Source organism: Rhinolophus ferrumequinum, chromosome 11 (genome assembly GCF_004115265.2).
Source record: "Rhinolophus ferrumequinum isolate MPI-CBG mRhiFer1 chromosome 11, mRhiFer1_v1.p, whole genome shotgun sequence".
Classification (NCBI taxonomy): Eukaryota; Metazoa; Chordata; class Mammalia; order Chiroptera; family Rhinolophidae; genus Rhinolophus; species Rhinolophus ferrumequinum.
The window spans coordinates 66,530,508-66,549,181 of NC_046294.1; the positions used below are offsets into that span (position 1 = coordinate 66,530,508).

General features: G+C 37.1%; 1 protein-coding gene across 4 annotated transcripts in view; it reads right to left on the minus strand.

Moving 5' to 3' along the window:
- MTMR2 (myotubularin related protein 2) overlaps window positions 1-18,674 on the minus strand; it is a 94,999-nt gene that overhangs the window by 35,293 nt on the left and 41,032 nt on the right. For all 4 annotated transcript variants that reach the window (XM_033121242.1, XM_033121241.1, XM_033121243.1 and 1 more), the window contains one exon: window positions 2,617-2,692. In XM_033121242.1, the coding sequence (XP_032977133.1) occupies window positions 2,617-2,662 (46 nt within the window). In that variant the 5' untranslated portion in view covers window positions 2,663-2,692. The remainder of the gene's footprint in view (window positions 1-2,616; window positions 2,693-18,674) is intronic.

Here is an 18,674-nt window from a genome sequence, read left to right on the forward strand (position 1 = left end):
TACATTAGGCCAACTAAAAATCAAACATCTTTTCTACATGAATTAATATATTCAAGGTTCCTCTAACCCTGTACTTTACACTAAATTTCATTTTTGCACAATAAGCAAGTCTATATAGATGATGTTGAATCAGAATATTTCATTTACTATATTTGTTATTCCTCTAAATTTTGCAATACCAATACTGCCTAGTGGTACCAAAAGAGCTTAGATTTACTAATCCTCTCAAATTTTCACTGAGTTCACAGAGGAAGAATCCCTAACAGTTTCTGTGAGGTAGACTAAAATGACCTTGACAATCAATACACGTACATATCTATAAGGATATAAAATAGACACAAATAAATGTAATATATGACAGCACGCAATCTGTGCAGAAAGAGAGACACAAAAGCATACTCTAAGTGAGACATAGAAGGGCAAGTCCATTCAGTTGTGGGATCAGAGAAGGTTCAAGAAACATAGGTATGGGAGTTGTGCCCCAACAGCTGGTGTTCTTTAGACGGGTGGAGATGGTGAGACAGCATTCCCTGCAGAGAAAGAACCTCATCCAATATACAGAAGTGGGAAAGTAAAGTGCCTCTTTGGACAAAGGTAAGTATATAGCACGGCTCTCTGTAATTTATATTGTACCACAATCTCCACTCCTCAATTTCCCTCCCTGGTTCCTCTTTTACCATGTAATTGTAAAATGTTTAACAAAGCTACATTCTTGGACCTCTTCTCACTCAACATGATATCTGGGTTGTTTTCCTCCTCTCATTTTTCAACTAATATCTATTTCTAGTGATTCCAAAATATGGACTTCCAACCCTGATCGCTCTCCTAAGCCTAAGATATCTTTCCTAGATATCTCCACTGGAAGTTTCTCATAAGTAACTGAAATTCAATGCACATAAATATGACACCTAGGGCTTCTGAAAATTGAAAGGAAAAGATAAATTCAAGAAATTCTTAGAGATTGACTCCTTCGAATCTAGTAACTGATTGAATGTCAGAGTTCAGAGAAAAGCAGTCTAGTATGACTCCCAGATTTCTTTCTTGACTGAATGGACAACTGTTTCTAATATTAACTGAGGGAGATAATAAAAGTAAAGGAGTAAATTTAGGGATGAAGGTGATGATTTCAGTTTGGAGGTGTTGGCTATAAGGGCTATCGATAAGATATCCACGGACATGTGTCTAAGATACAGGCATTTGTTTATACACATTAGGACAGAGGTTCACACTAGAAATAAATTTGGAGTCATTAGTAAATATACAGTAGGTAAAGCTACTAATTTAGATATGGTCAAACAAAAACAGCACATAGGAGGAAAAAGGGAAATGGGTCATGGTTGAAGTCATGCTATTCAAGTAAGAGGAGCCAACAAAAGAGACTAAGTGGTAAATGGAAAGTGGTTGATAAGGTCATTTATCATAGTGGACATAGCATGTGCGTTAGGTTCAGAAGAGGAAAACTGTCACAATGCTAGCTATAACTTGACTACCTAGGGAATCTCCCTATGCTTTAGTTTCCTCATCTACTAAACAGGATTAATAACTTTCTCAGAAGATTACTGTGAGGATGATAACATGAGACAGTAAGCATCAATAATGATAACTATTGCTATTGTATAATATTCAGTGCGATACTATATACCTAACTCAGTAAGCAGTTCAGCAGAACAAGAGCTTAGGGAGTACAACAGACGGTGGTGGTGGGAGGGAAGAAAATGTGAGGTATTCAATCAGGAGTCAAGAGCAAGAAGAGACAAATATGCTAAGTGTGAAAGGACTAAATGTACTGTAAGCAAGAACAGCCCACTTGGGGGCAGTTCCCCCTTTGGCTTGCATGGTTTTACACAAAGAAATGACACCTGGCAAGGGAAAATTAAGCATTTACTAAGTCCTTTTAAAATGTTGACTGATAATAAAATGAAAGGTAGTGTTTACTTTGGCTAAGAAACCAATTACTTTATTCTCCTAAAAAATCACTTATTTCTCCAAAGCTATGGATATTTTAAAGTAAAAGCATAAAGACAAAAAAGAGCTCGAATGCTTGTTTCTAGTTTCCAGTCTATACAATAAGTTAACACTTAGTCTTTAGGCTGGACAAAGAAAGACACCTACATTGCAAACAGCTTGCTTTGCAACGGAAATGAAATCTTTCCACCCAAAAACTGGCCTGTGTTTAGTCAGGGTAGGAAAAAAGAGAGAATGTGTTCGAAGAAAAATTACTTGTACAAAGTGAGAATTCAATGTTTTTTATTTAGGCAACCCAATATCTTACTGTGATAATTCAAAATAACAAAATTTTCTTTCCCAGAATTCAGCAACAGTTTAAAAAAAAAAAGAAAGAAAGAAAAAAAAAAGCTACCTGCTTTCAACGAAAGTAAAGCAAAGCAGAGAAGCAACAGGATATAATTTGATTTGCATGTTTCCCAGCAGTCCAAGTACAAACCAAACAGGTTGAAACCTCAGCTGAGAGAACACACTAACTGTTGGGAAGGCTGACCGTGGTGAGTGCTGCCAGACAGCAGCTGTCCGGGACAGTGAGCCTGTTCTCTGAGGGTACCGAATAGTCAGTGCAGTCAGGAAGAAGAAGGAAATTCAACAAAAAATATCATTACAGACCCATGTCTTTAATATTTTCTCCTGGAAGCAAGGGTGGTTCTTCCATTTCTGCTAATTTGTTAGACTCCCTCAGGACCTGGATTAGAAAAGGGAGGAGGGGGCAAGAAAAGAAACATTTTTTACTCAGACGTTAATTTTTCACTCAAATTTCAACTAAGTATGCTTGTTCTTACGTAAAGTTATATTATATTACACATGCTACTTTAAATCAAATTATAAAAACTACAGTCCTGGAATGTATAACATGCTGTTTCTTCTACAAAGCACTTACTGAGTGTCAACTTCGTACAACGTATTATATACGAAACACTTGACACATTTTCTCACCAAATCCTACAACAGTCCTATAATGGTAGGTGTTACTATCCTCTTTTCCTAGATGCGGAAAATGAGGTCAGAAGTGACAACTTGTTCAGGATCACATAGCTAAAAAGTGTCAGAATCCAGATTCGAATTACAGTTTTAGTGGATTACAAAGCCCATTTTCTTTCCACTAAGCCATGCCTAAGGCCCTTAGTGCATTTGAACTCGGATAAAATCAAGATTTTCTGTAGATTTAATGTTTAGAGAATTTGGATGTTGATAAAGAATCTTGTTGAAAAAGAGATTACATTAATTAAAATCATGATCAACAACTGTTATTGAGAAGTTATCTTATGAAGGATGCTACACTGGATTCCAAGAATGTAAACATCTAGATACCTGGTTTTCTAATGGATTGACACAACCCAGAGCACGTGCGCGCACGTGCACACACACACACACACACACACACACACAGTTGTTATATGCTAAATACATCCCCCTAGCTACCCAAAGCCTACCCACTCTACCCTTTTCGCTGCCAAACAATAAACTTCACTGTCTCTGATTCTTCACCTCCCATCCATTCCTCAACTTTCTGCAATCTGGCTTTGCCAGCTAACCAACCATTCCAGGGAATTCCACTTTCTCCCCAATAACCTCCACATTATTAAAGACAATGGATATTTCAGTCTTCATTTTTATCTCTTAGCTACATTTGACACTATCTGCATTTGCCTGCTAAACTCCCTTCTCTGACCATTCTTTTTCAATGACCTTTATATTCCCTTTCCCTAACCTTCCCTGTTCCTCAGAGGTTTGTCCATTTCTCACTTTATTTTCTTCCTGATGACCTCACTTCAATCTACATTGTCAGCAAAGATTATTCTTGGACTCTAGTTCCATACATCCAACTGAAAATGTTCCTTCCCCACCCCAACTACCTGTCAACCAAAAAATAAATAAAAAAAACATTTAATTCCACCATACCAACCTCTCTGAGTCTTAGTTTCATCATTTATATTAATATTAATATCCACCTTACAGGTTTGTGAGTATGAAATGAGATAGCTGAATCATAAAGGGATTTGCAAGGTACTATTAAAATGTAAGAAATAATTATTATTCACTTAACAGAAGCATCAACAGAAGTTTTCATTGTCTCTTCTCACAATGGCTTGTTCACATGGTGCTTTGTTCCTCTCCTCTAAAATACACAGGTTTTAATGACACCTTATAAATGTCTGAATGGTATTAATCTAATGGCAATAAACATAATATCTCTATAATGACATAAATATGAGGGACACTATAAAAAATACAGAGGGATTAATATTTGAGATAGCATGTCATAAAGAGAACCATAAATCTCTCTAAGACTTGAAATTTAACATCTATCCATGAATAAAAGTGCTCCTGTGGGAGCTCTGGAATCCAGCATCATATGCCAAGGGACCCAGGAGGAGTGTCACCCACTCTGCATCACAGGCAGACAGAACCTGGTACGGGCTGTGGAACCAGCAGGAGCCTGTGAACTGACTCCAACCCCTCTGGGCTATGGCACCTGGAAAACACTGACATGAGCAGATACTCCAGATGAGAAAGACTTAATAGAAATCCAGGTTTCTAAAGGAGATGTTCCAACACTCCACTGTAGCAAAATAAATACACAAATTTGGATGCATTAGAGTAGGTAAGAGAAACTTTGCCAGCATCACCTATCCCCCCAAGGCGGCACAACTTAGAGAAAGAGGAGGTTGGGGATCCCTGCTGTAGGGAAAAGGGAGCGCAGTGAGTGAGCACCCAGTTACCACCACTACGGTGGGGATGCTGCTAAAGAAACCCATCCCTCACCCACAGCACCCAGAGCATCAAAGCAAGGCTCCATGAGTGGGGGCATGAAGGTGTTGGGGAAAGAGGCAGGTAAGACGATCAGAGAGCATTAAAGGGATGCAGTTCTCTGTGTTCCAGAGCCCAGCAGGAAGACCACCCATAAGCTGTCGGGAAACCTCACCCAAAGATCCCCTCATCTAACCCATGAGAACCCCCAATTCCCCGAAAGCCAAACCCACAGCTTCCCCACTCTGTGGCTACCTCCTGGTATACGTTCCAGAAGACAATGGTGGAAGCAAGCCCAGGTAGATGGAGAGTGTGTGCAGAAAAGCCAGGGTCTGTGGACAAGAGACAAACCACAATCATGAGCTGTAGTGCCACCTTTGGGACAACGAAAGCGAGGTTACCAACAGCTGGTTTGGTCCATTGTAAGATGGAGAGAAGACACACAGCTTAAAAAAGAACAAAGAAGTGTGGAGCAGGTGTATCCATACGAGGTCAGAGAAAGCCCCAGAAAATAAGCAGAACCAACAAAAAGAATCTCTCACCTGAAGGCAGCTAATAAAGATTAGAGGAGATGACAGCTACTTCAAATGCCAAAAACAACAATGCAAAACTATAGGGAACATGAAGAATCAAGGAAACATGGTATTACCAAAGGATCGTAATAATCCCCTAATAACTGAACCCAAAAACACAGAGGTCTGTGATTTACCCAATAAAGCATTTAAAAAGTAGATGTTTTGAGGAAATTCAATGAGCTACAAGAAAACCAAGACAATTTAATGAAATCAGAAAAACAATACATGAACAAAATAATAAACAGAGATAGAAATCATAAAAAAGAACCAAACAGAAATTCAGGAGCTGAAGAATTCAATGAATGAAACGAAGAATGCAAGAGAGAGCATCAAGATCAGAATAGAATAGGCAGAAGACAGAAACACTGAGTTATAGGATAGGAATTCTGAAATAACCCAGTCATAGGAGAACAAAGAAAAAAGAATGAAAAAGAGTGGGAAACCAAGACAGCAAAGCCAGACTGATTCATTAGGTTTTTCTGCAGTCAGATGGAAATATCTTTAGTGGAGAAAAAAGTTATATAACTCTCAGATATGAGAGGAGGAGAGAAATCCCCTCCTGGAGAAATCCGCTGGAAAATATAAAATACTTTTCTCTTACTGGGCCAAAATAATGTTACTAAATGGTTATCCTATCTGTTTCCTATCAGATACATTAGATCTCTGCCACTTCGGAGCGCTGGCTATATCAACAGATAAGATTATCTGAGGTCTACCCTTTGATAGTATTTAATAAACATTTAATCCTTTTCTTATTATCAAGAAAAGTCTATTGACCACATTAAAATCTTACTGGTGGAAAAAGAAAAAAAAAAACACACATGCAAATTTATAATTATTTTTTCATTCCTAAAACATAATCAATTCAGTTTTGCTCTTTCCCCAACGATGTACTCCCCCATTGTCTTGCATGCCCTCTTTATCACACTATTTTCAAACTGCTCAGTAACTTTCCATGTGACTTTAACTTACCTCCCTTCTCTTCCTCTCTATCTGATCAGGAAATTACTATAAAGCAATTTCAGAAACCTTGTCTATAATGATGATCTGGAAGTTGGCAAGTTTACTGGTCAGTTTTCACATGGAATGTTAGATGACAGAAAAACAGGAAAGAATTTTTCTGAAATCTGCAAAACACTAAATTAAAATCACTTGAAAGGGAAAAACGAATCTGTGGAAGTTATGAACTATGCCCTACAATTTCTTTATGTACTAAAACTGTAAAGGAAAAAATAATGAACTTATTTTTCACTGAATAATTCTATTAAAGAGTACTGTTTACATCAATTTTACTTTTCTATTTTTTAAACAACTTGACTGTGTTGATGTCAAAAATGTCCAAACTTATAAAGAAGCTTTATAAGAGTTTGAGCCAAACTGACAACATATGCCCAGGAGCAAGATCTCAAATGCTCCAGAGAATAACAGTTTTGCAGCTTCTTTTATGCATTTAAAATTAAGGGGGGAGGGTAAGGAAGATTACACAAAGGTGGAAAAAGCAAAGCAGAAATCAGATTACAGGATAGTTAAGATTACGTGCATGCTCTCACGCTTTAGAAGGAGGGGTTAGAAAGGGGGAATTTGAAAGGTGTGTTAACCTAGACGTGCACAAACAACAGGGCTTGCTTAAGGCAAAGATAAGCCTTTTACTAAAGAAAGAAGTTATATGCCTGGTGCGTGACTACGCACCATGACAGTGCCCTGTTAGGAATTCATAATCAGATGGTCCTGCGAAGTTATTTTCCATAGAACCCCTTTTTCTTCCACAACTGAGAAGCCACAAAGTAGGCAAATGAACCATACAAACAAAAATCTGAACAGGGGAGAGCCAAAGACTGGCGTCTGGGATGGATCTTACGGGTTATACATTTGAAAAAAGTACTACATCTCAATTCGGGCACAAGGAAGCTTGTTCTTTTTATAACACAGCCAACGACAGGATCAGACCTTGTATGGATATGGTTTTCAGCTGAAATAACAATTAGCAAGAGATGGATAACATCACAAATTCGACAACGATAAAAAAGGATGAGTATCTAAAGAGGAATAATCTGGAAAGCATCACTTCATGCTGTGGGTTGAATTGTGCACCCCTCCCTGCCCCCGCCCCCGCCCCCTCACCCAATAAAGATAGGCTGAAGTCCTAACTGACAGTACCTCAGAATGCGACCTGATCTGGAAATAGGGTCATTGCAGACATAATTAGTTAAGGACCCCTAATCCAACATGACTGTCGTCCTTATAAGAAGACAGCCCTGTGAAGACACAGAGATACTGGGAGAATGCCATGTAAAGAGGTGGATCCACAAGCCAAGAAAAATCAAGGGCTGTTGACCTTCACTAGCAGTTAGGAGGGAGGTAAGGGAAGCAGAGTTTGCCACCCTGAAATATGCCCTTTGGGAGACTGCTTTACACTAGTTATTAACTAACAAAAGACTAAGAAAGAACCATTGACCCTCCCCCCTTACCTACCTAAAGGAATTTAGACAGAGACCTGTTCCAGGAAGGGAGATCTCATCACAGATAACTATAGTTTAATATGAGCTGATGTGTGACAGACAGAGAGGGCTCTAGCAAGGCCCTTCTGTTCAAAGTCCTCTCTGCGTCCCATTGTTAAAGATGGCCCAGCAAACATTTACTTACCAAACACTTGCTGTTTCATCTCCCTGTGAATCACCTTCCTGCCTTTTGAAGTCCACACTACAACCACCCCCACCATCCCTGGCCCCTTGGCTCCAGAACGCACATAAACTTCAACTGCCCAATGGCTCTTTGGGTCTCATTCTTAGGACACTCCGAGTGTACAGAGAGTGCCAAAAAAAAGGGGTTCACATTTTAAGAAAGGAAACAACTGTATTAAAATTGTAATACTCAATATATACCGATAATAAAAGATGAATACAAGTCATGTGTATACATTTTTTTGGCACCCTGATACATCCATAAAATAAACTTCAGATATTTTCTCCTGTTAATCTGTCTCTGTTAAATTTTATTATTAGCCCAGCTAGAAGAACTTTGAAGGTGGGAGGAAAGTTGTTTTTTACACCTCCACAGAGGTATGGCACAGATTCTCCCTCAGAGTCCTCAGAAGGTACAAACCTGCCAACACTTTGATTTTAGATTACCAGCCTCCTAAAAGAAAAAATACTGTTTTTCTACACTCTACTCTCAATACTTTTGATACCAGACGTGTGGGTTTTTCCACACCAAGCAATTCTCCAGTTCACGGCAGACACCAACTGGGTATCGTACAATAACACCCAGAATTTGTACAGACCCCACATACCATGTTTCCCCGAAAACAAGACCTAACCGGACCATTAGCTCTAATGCGTCTTTGGGAGCAAAAATTAATATGAGGCCCGGTCTTATAGTAAAATGAGGCCGGGCCTTATATTAATGTTTGCTCCAAAAGACACATTAGAGCTGATGGTCTGGCTAGGTCTTATTTTCGGGGAAACACGGTAGTTAAGGGCTCAGTTCCACAGGACTGCTCCCCACTTCAAATACTAATCTCAAGTCCAGACTGTCACCTGTACTTCTGCCCAACCATCCAACAATCAGGGGTTCCCACACCCCTCCTCAGATTCAATAAATTGCTAGTATGGCTCACAAAACTCAGAAACACTTTCCTACATTTACCAGTTTATCATCATAAATAACAACTCAGAAACAGCTAGATGGAAGAGCTGTATAGCGCAAGGTACGGGACAGGAGGGTGTATGGAAATTCCATGCCCTCTCTGGGGACATCACCCTCCCAGCACGTCAAAGTGTTCACCCATCCGGAAGCTCTCCAAAATTCTTCAGTTTGGGTGTTTTTATAAAGGCTTCATTACTTAGACGTGATTGAGTAAATCATTGGCCATTAGTGACCGACCTAACCTCCAGCACCCATCCCCTTCACGGGGATGGGAGGGTTGCTGAGAGTCCCAAACCTCTAATCTCAAGGGTGGTTCCCCTGACAACCAGCCCTGTCCTTAGGGGCTTTCCAAAAGTCACCTCATTAACACAAATTCACCGGTGGTTTAGAGGGTTGTGTTATAAATAACAAGAGATACTCCTTTCACTTTTATCACTCTGGAAGTGCTTCAGGAGCCACCGGCAAAAATCAAATATTATAACAAGATGCTCGTGGCTCTTATCACTTAAGAAATTACAAAGGTTTTAGGAAGGAGCTCTGGCCAGGAGCTAAGGATGAAGACCAAAATATGTGTTTCTTATTATATCACAATATCACACTCCAGAACTGTGAGAGAATAAATTTGTTGTTTTAAGCCATCCAGTTGGCAGTACTCTGTTACCGAAGCCCTAGGAAATGAATACACCTAATATCAAGAAAACTTTCAAATTTGAATCTTAAAATGCAAGCTGTTCATAACTGCCAAAACTTGGAAGTAACCAAAAGTCCTTCAGTAGGTGAATGAATAAACAAACTGGGGTAGGTACATACATACAAAGGAATATTATTCAGTGATAAAAAGAAATGAGCTATCAAGCAACAAAGAGATATGGAGAAATCTTAAAAGTGTATTGCTAAGTGAAAGAAGCCAATCTGGCTATGTATTAGATGATTCCAACTCTGATATTTCGGAAAAGGCAAAACTATGGAGACAGTAAAAAGATCAGTGGTTGCCAGGGGTTCAGAGAGAGGGAGGGAGACAAATCAGTGAAGCACAGAGGATTTTAGGGCAGCGAAACTATTCTGTATGACATGGTAACGGTGGAAACATGTCATTATACATTTGTCAAAACCCACAGAATGTACAAGACAAAAAGTAAACCCTAACGTAAAAACTATGGATTTTAATTAATAATCATGTATTATATTGGTTCAATTATAACAAATGTACCACACTAATACAAGATGTAAACAGAAGAAACTGGGGGGGTTTCTTCTGTGGAGGAGGAAATAACATAGCGCTGCAGCTTTTTAATTTTTTTTTAATAACTGAGAACATTAAAATAATCACAGTACGACTACCACCTATTAGCAACATCATTTCATAAAAGAAAGAAGATCTTTAAAACCCAAAATTAGAAAGATATAGTCTTGGGATAAAGAACAGTCCTTCCCAATAAAGGATGGCTCATAACAGAATATCTGCCAAAACCAAAAGAAGACAGGTAGATAGATAAAATATTCTCAATTACTTCCATTTCGCCTCAAACCAAGGAAAAGGTCATCATGAACTGGCCCAGTTAATACACTGTTTTCAAAAGACCATTATTCATTTAGTGCTCATAATACCCCTGGAAGAGAAGTAGTGTTCTTATTCCCATTTATAAGTGGCGTAATTGACCCTTGCAGAAATTAAGCGCTTTTCCAAGGCACCATATACCTTGATGAACTTGAACAGATGTATGACTGTAATGAGACTGATCATGACTTGACAGCATCCTCGTGCAACTGTTATCGCAGGCAACTGATATGATGGATCAGGGGCTGAGAAAGAGATCAGGACCAGCGATGAAGATGTGGGAACCATCCATAAAGAGATGATGGCTAAAGCCACGAGAAAGAAGGACCATAAGGAAAAAGGGACAAGGGGGATTAGGGGGTAACGGATGAAGGACACTTTAGCGTCACCTCATTTAGCTGAAGAACAGCAAAGTACACAAAGGAGGGGCCATCAGATAGAAAAGAAGTGAATCATAAATTGTATCCAGGTGTGAAACCTGTCGTCATCATCTTGGACTCATCTCCCCTCCTTATCTGCAACATTCAGGCAGCTTTAACACATTATATCCACATATATATTTTTTCAAATCTACCCTTTACATGTGTCATTACTCTGATACACAACCTTATAACTATAAAAGTTCTAAGTAGAAACTTTTAAGAAAGAGTTTCTGTATACCAAATACTAAGAGAGTAATAAAGTAGTAGAAGTACTGGTGATTTAATTTTTTCCTTACTCCTATTTCTATTTGCCATAAATTTTTTATTACTTTGAGAGTTTTGTAGTAAAAAAAAACACAAAAAAACAAAAAAACTCTCAATGTTATTATAAAAGACAAAATTTTACAAAGGAGAGTTAATGGTAACTTTGGAGAGAAAAGTTTTAGTAAAATGGAAATCCTGAGAGTTTAGACTGAAGTCATTTCCCGATTAAGAATGGAAATGAGGCAACTGTGAACATTTTCAAATGGATTTTGGTGGCCCTTTGATGAAGAAGATAAATTAGTGACTGCTTACTTTCTTCCAAATTTTCCTCATATACTTTCTTCTAAGTTTTTTTCAACATTGTTCCCTCTCTCAAGACTTTTATCTAAATATCTCACAACAGAATTTTATTTATTTTTTAATATCATAATAGGCTAGAAGGGTCAGAGATGGGGCTAAGTAGTCTATGATTAACAGGCTAGGCTAGCCATGCTTTGTTTCACTGAAGAGCAAAGGAAGTATATTCCAGATGTGTGAGTCAGCATGAGTGGAAGTGGGAATGAGCACATTATGTTTAAGGGACGATGAGAAGAAACCCTAACTACAGAGGGTTTGGGAACAGTTGCAGATACAGCGTGATAGTGCTGATGGGACCAAACATGAAAAACCCTAAACACAACGCTTAGAAGTCTGCACTTTCTACTATAAGAAACAGAGATCCCCTTGAAGAATTTTTAAACAGGGCCATCACATTATGAAAGTGATGTCAGAGGAAGGAAGAGAAGCCTGGTAAATGCATTAGCTGAATAAGAGAAAGGCACGACTATCAGACATAATAAATAGGGGACAATTAAGAATGGAAAGTAAAAGGGGAAACAGGTATTTTTCCAAAGATACGACATTTGATAAAAGGGAAAATAGCTTAGTATTTCTCATTCTCTTCCACTGATTCAGCCAACAAACTTTTCCTGGGCACCTTCAACATTCGAGAATAAGCTCTAAGGATACAATAGTAAACATGACAGATATGTCTGCCCTCAAGGGGCTTACAGTAATATTCTTTTTTTCTCAATAGTTTACTTTTCTTTAAACTCTTGTTTTTGTAAATGGCCTCCAAATATTTTCTTGTAAGTATTTTCAAAGGTAGTAGCACTTTACTTATAGCGTAGACTGCTTTAGAAGTCTCTCTGCTCCCAGGTATAGATACTTCTTCATCATAGTATCTATCATACAATATAACTGACTTGCTTACCTCTTTTCCCACTACTATACTCTAAGCTTCACGCTGGCAGAGACCAATCTTTCTAGACACATTTTTCCTAGAACACTCAGGAAATTTCAAGAAAGTGCAGGGAATTAGTGAATAAATGCACAGATTTAATCTAGAACTATGAATAAAACACAGAATTTCCCTCTTTAATTTCCCAAATGTAGCTGGCTAGTGGTTTCAAGTTTCAGTCAGTTAGGAGTGCTCCTCAAACTTTTGCACCAATTAAATACAGCAAATAGGAGGGCAAATGTTCCCAGTGCCCCAAGGAGCTTGAGGATATAACTGACTACAAGTACAAAATAGCTTTGACGTCACATTCGTTCAGGCACTATTCAATGCACTAGGAATATGACGAAGGTTCCTGGCCTTGTAGCGCTTAATTTGAGAGAGGGCAGATGAACAGTAATCAAATAAACAAGAGAAGGTCCTTACTCACCATGTTAACACAATAAAACTTTTTAAAATTTTTTTATAAAACCTTTTTATTTTTTAGTTCACAATAAAAATAATCTTTTCTTTTTATGGTTAATGTTTTGGGGTCTTATTTAAAAATTCCTTCCTGACACACGTAGTATTTTATTTTCTTCTAAAATTCAAAAATTTTGATTTTCAAAATTTTAGTTTTTAATCTAATGAATTCAATTTTTGTGTATGTGTGAATTAGGAACCAAACTTTTTTTTTGGTTTCAACGGGGCTAACACAACATTGATTACAAAATAGTTTATTCTTTCCCTACTGATTTGTTATATCATCTCTGTCATATACAAGTTCCAGCAAATATCATTCTGTTCCTAAACTGTCACTGATCTATTCCTGTTCTAATTACTTTAGCTTTATATCTGATTAAGTAAATCTCCCCTCTTCGTTTTCCCTCTTAGGTAATCTTGATCTTTTATCTTTCCATATAGCTTTTAGGATCAGCTTCCCAAGTTCTGCAAGACAAACTTTTAAATTTGGTTTGAAATTACACTGAATTAACAGATATACTAAAAATACGTGACATCTCCAGACTATTCTGTCTACTCATCTACTTAGATATTTTTATGTTCTTTAATAAAATGTATAACTTTCACCAAAAAGTTCTTGCATATCTTTTATTAGACTTATCCCAAATAATGTAAATTCATTGCTTTTATTACTGGAATCTTTCTAAAATCACACTGCTTAAACATTTTTGCTATGGTACAGAAATATGATTTATCTTTTTAAAGTTATCTTCTTTCCAGAAAGAGTTTGCATATAGATTTTTCTTAAATTTCCCATATAGACAATCGTTTGTAAATAATAAAAGTTTTGTTTCTTCCTTTCATTTCTTATCTATTATTTTCATATTTTACTGGCTAGGACTTCTAGCTAATGTTGAATAATAGTGGTGATAGTAATCATTATGTTTCTAAGTTTAAGGAAAATGCTTCTAACATTTCCATATTAAGTATGAGGCTTTACTGTAGAGTTTTTATAGATATCCTCTATCTGGCTAAAGCTGTATGCTTTTTCAGTTTCTAGGTTCTTAAGAGTTGAAGTTATGAGAGATGCTGGTGTTGACCATGAATAAGTGCCAACTTCAATCATTTTTCCTTTGGCCGTTGAAACAGTTATGTGTAACAGACACTGTTCACTGTCTACCTAATACCTGCTCTGTGAGCCTTAACTCATTCTGACTAGATCTGCATACTTTCAGAACATGTCAATATTACATTCATGGACATACTCTAGATAAGAAATAATCCTCTGGTCTTTGGTTCATAAAGAAAATATGAATAACGTAACATAAATTTTGAAGGGATAATCACATTTACTTGATTAAGCTTATTAAATATTTCAAAATAAGGGTAAATGGTTAAGAACAAAATCCAAAATATTGTGACTTTTATCTCATATACTATATATATATATCCATATATAAATTATAATATATATATTCTGAAATCAAACAGACCTTCTAAAATAAAAGGATAAAAGACATAAAATACAATTCCATTTTAATATTTGATTCTGAATTGCAGACAAATCTTGGTTTAAGTGCCATTTCGTAAGCATCACAATGGAAAGGAAACACTGCATAGTTTGACTTAATTTATCTTTTAGTCACCACCATTTAGGAAACATACTTTAATTAAAGCCCAATGTCATACAAATTACACTTTATAAATTAATAGAGCTATGCATTTGAATTCTAAAATTCTGTATTTCATGGAATTTATTCTTCGTCAGCAAATAAACCATCCAGACACAGGTTCTCAGTTCCACCAAACGTCAAACTTTAAAAATATGTTCTTATTAAAGAAAGCCTAATGTTTAAAATTGCCAATTAAAAAAATAACAATTTGCATCATTAAAAACTCTGTATGGCTATACACTTGAAACTAATATAAAATAATATTGAATGTCAACTATATATAATTAAATATATATATACAGTCACGGGATGTAAAGAACAGCATAGGGAATATAGTCAATGGTATTGAAAGAGCTGTGTAAGGTGTCAGATGCGTAGTGGGTAGACTCGTTAAGGCTATCACTTTGTGAGGTGTATAAATATCTAATCATTATGTTGTTTTGTACACCTGAAATAAAAAATCTTCCAACAATATAAACTCCCCCCAAAAAAACCTCTATATGAAAGGATTCTTTTTTTTTAAAGATTTTTATATGAAAGTAAAAAGGTTTCACTGCCAAGTGAAGAGCAAATGAAGCAAAGAAAAACACTCCACAATTATGTCACTGATGTAGCATGATCCAATTTACCAAGCTGTAATTTGTGCTCAATTTTTCAGAAAATATGTCTACTGGATTATATCTGTATATAACTTTTTCCACAACAAGGTGGAAATAAGGCTAACAAGGTGAAAAGTAATACAAATAGAATTCCATTTGGAAAAATACAAGTTTAAGATATCTAGAATAGCTCCCTACTCCCACTGATTTTCCTTTCTGCTTTACTGGTTGCAGAGACAACAAATTTTGTTTGCATAAGAAATCCTTAATAGAAGCTTTCACATTCAGCTGTTAATCTACTAAGACACTATCCTTTCTGGAAAGTGTCACTGCATGGCATCGGTAGCAGAAAATTTATACAATTTAACATTTTCAATGAAATTGGATTAGCTTTTCAATGTATTGAGTTTTCTGTTGTTACTTAAGGAACTTATAAAATGTTGAGGATTAGGGCAAAGATAAACATGAGCCTATATATAGAGAACTCAAAGCCTAGAGGTTAACCAAATCTGTGAAGGATGATTTTCAAAACGATGCCCCTCATCTCACACACACAGCCAAACCATGGTCAGTCAAAAAGCAACACATACCTGTCTGTGGTTAGTTCTATCTATAATTAACTAGAACAGTACAATTTTATGGCGGCTAAAGGTATAAATACTAAAAGCAAAATATCATCAATTAACAAAATTGAGGAGGGGAAGATAAAATTTTATTACAAAACCTCTCTTTTTCTGATTATTTAGCAAAAGCAATTCTCACTTATTAAAGAAGTTATATTAAAAACTGCTATTCCCACCTCAAAAACGTATTAAAGACATTGTTGTTAATTAAGAAAATCTCACTTCGCAATTGAAAAAACTTAACAGCAAAATCATGGAAAGACAGTCTTTGAGGGTAATGTGCTTGCTGTACAGGAATAGACCAATAAGGGCAACCCCTAGCTGTGTGCCTCTAGGCCCATGGGTGAATCAATCTCTTCTGAATATCAGGTCTGTCACTGGTTAAATGAGGTAATAAAATCTGTCTCCCAGGACTGTTGTGAAAGCTAAATGAGATGAGTTATGTATAAATGTTTATCACAGTAGCAGACTGGATATTTTTTCTGTTATTAGAAGCACATCCTTCCTCCTGAGAAGAGCGATTTATATATGAAATAGGCTGCATTTTATTTTTGTTAAGGAGGGCGCTGCTCACAGTGACCCATGCAGGGATCGAACTGGCAACCTTGGTGTTATTAGCACCACGCTCTAACCAACTTAGCTAACCAGTCACTCCTGCATTTTTTAAATGATACTAACATTTAAGGTAATGTTACTCATTCATCTCCCACCCACAAGAAGAAAAGACTAGGATTCAAGCAAAGATACATCTAACAATCAAAGATATCTTTAAAAATGAGAAAACAGGCAACAGGAAGTCTAATGTTAGTTTTCTTTTTTCCTGTGCCTCTTTAAGCACATTACTATGGAAAGTACAATTAACTTTTGTTGCCCCAAACTATCTTCTCGTTAATTTAACATTTAACAACTGTCTCCTCATTCATCTAATAAAAATTCTCTGAGGGCCTCATAAAGGTGTAAAAGATGCTAAATTAATATGGCACTACTGAGGATAATTCCTGCAGTCAGGGAGTTGATGTATAAATTCAACAGATTCCCTTGGAACCCTAGTGCTAAGACAGTCAATGATTTAGGATATTTTTATATCTAATAGTAAACCTGAAGGAACAGCAGGCATAAAATAAGTTTACTCTGGACAAACTTGCATGTATGATCACCCTACCCACAATATTATCTCCAAATAGAAAGGAAAATAAAGGTACTTTGTTACCTTTTCTTTTTTTGGTTTAAAAAAAGAAAAAAAAAAAAAAAGAAAGCAAGTACCCAGATCTCGGTTTCTAATACCATCCTCCAATATAAGAAACTTAGGCTACATGAGAAATGGATGAATGATTCTAGAACTGGTACGAGATGAGTCTGGAGCATCTTGTACTGCCAGAAAGTAAAGAAGAGTATTAAGAGAGGGAAGGAAAAAAAAAAAAACCCAAACCAAAACACCACAATGATGGCGGTATGTAGGAAGAACATAAGATCTGACTTAAAAAGTCCTAATTTGGAGATCGGGAGCTGGAACGGTATGAGCAACAAAGTAGTACTGGATTGTAATCCAAAATATAAAATAAATATCCAGGGGTCTAAACTGATATAAATAAGCAATTGCATAAATGAGAGAGAAGAGACAAATCTCCCATGCAGAAAAGTTACAAAAATGTATATAGATGCGGCCGGCCCGGTGGCTCAGGCGGTTAGAGCTCCATACTCCTAACTCCGAAGGCTGCCGGTTCGATTCCCACATGGGCCAGTGGGCTCTCAACCACAAGTTTGCCAGTTCAATTCCTGAAGTCCCACAAGGGATGGTGGGCTCCACCCCCTGCAACTAAGATTGAACACGGCACCTTGAGCTGAGCTGCCGCTGAGCTCCCGGATGGCTCAGTTGGTTGGAGTGCATCCTCTCAACCACAAGATTGCCGGTTCAACTCCCGCAAGGGATGGTGGGCTCTGCCCCCTGCAACTAGCAACAGCAACTGGACCTGGAGCTGAGCTATGACCTCCACAACTAAGACTGAAAGGACAACAACTTGAAGCTGAACGGCACCCTCCACAACTAAGATTGAAAGGACAACAACTTGACTTGGAAAACAGGCCTGGAAGTACACACTGTTCCCCAATAAAGTCCTGTTCCCCTTCCCCAATAAAATCTTTAAAAAAAAAAAAATGTATATAGATGCTCCACTCTCAATAAGGTAGACCATAAATCCCCACTCCTTAAGTGTGATCTATGCACAGCCACATCCCTCCACACAAGGAGGGAAAAAAGAGTATTTTACTGTGAAAAAAAGCACACTACTACCACCCTAACCAAGGGATTAGGGTTAACATCAACAATGACAAATCATGTTGATAATATGTACCCTTAATATGTTGTGATAAAAATGGCTCTTTACCTCTGTGGTCTTCTTTCCCAAAACACATAACCTCAATTTAGTAATAGGTAAAATATCAGACATTCTGCAAAACACCTGACAAGTGCTCTTCCAAACGTTAGGGTCATCCAATACAAAGTCTGAGAACCTGTCACAACCAAGAGGCGCCTAAGGAGACATGGATACCAAATGTAATGTGGTGTCCCGGATGGGACCCTGGAACAATAAGGACATTAGGTAAAAACTGAGGATATCTGAGAAAAGTATGGACTGCAGATAATAATACTGTATCAACACTGGTTCATTAATTGACAAATGTACCATACAAATATATTAATAATAGGAAAAATGGAAGTATACAGGAATTCTATACTCTATCAAACTTATCTAATAATAAATAAATTATAATAAATATACAGATTAACATTATGACTCTCATTCCGTCCCAGTGTAACCCGGTCACACTTATTTATGGTC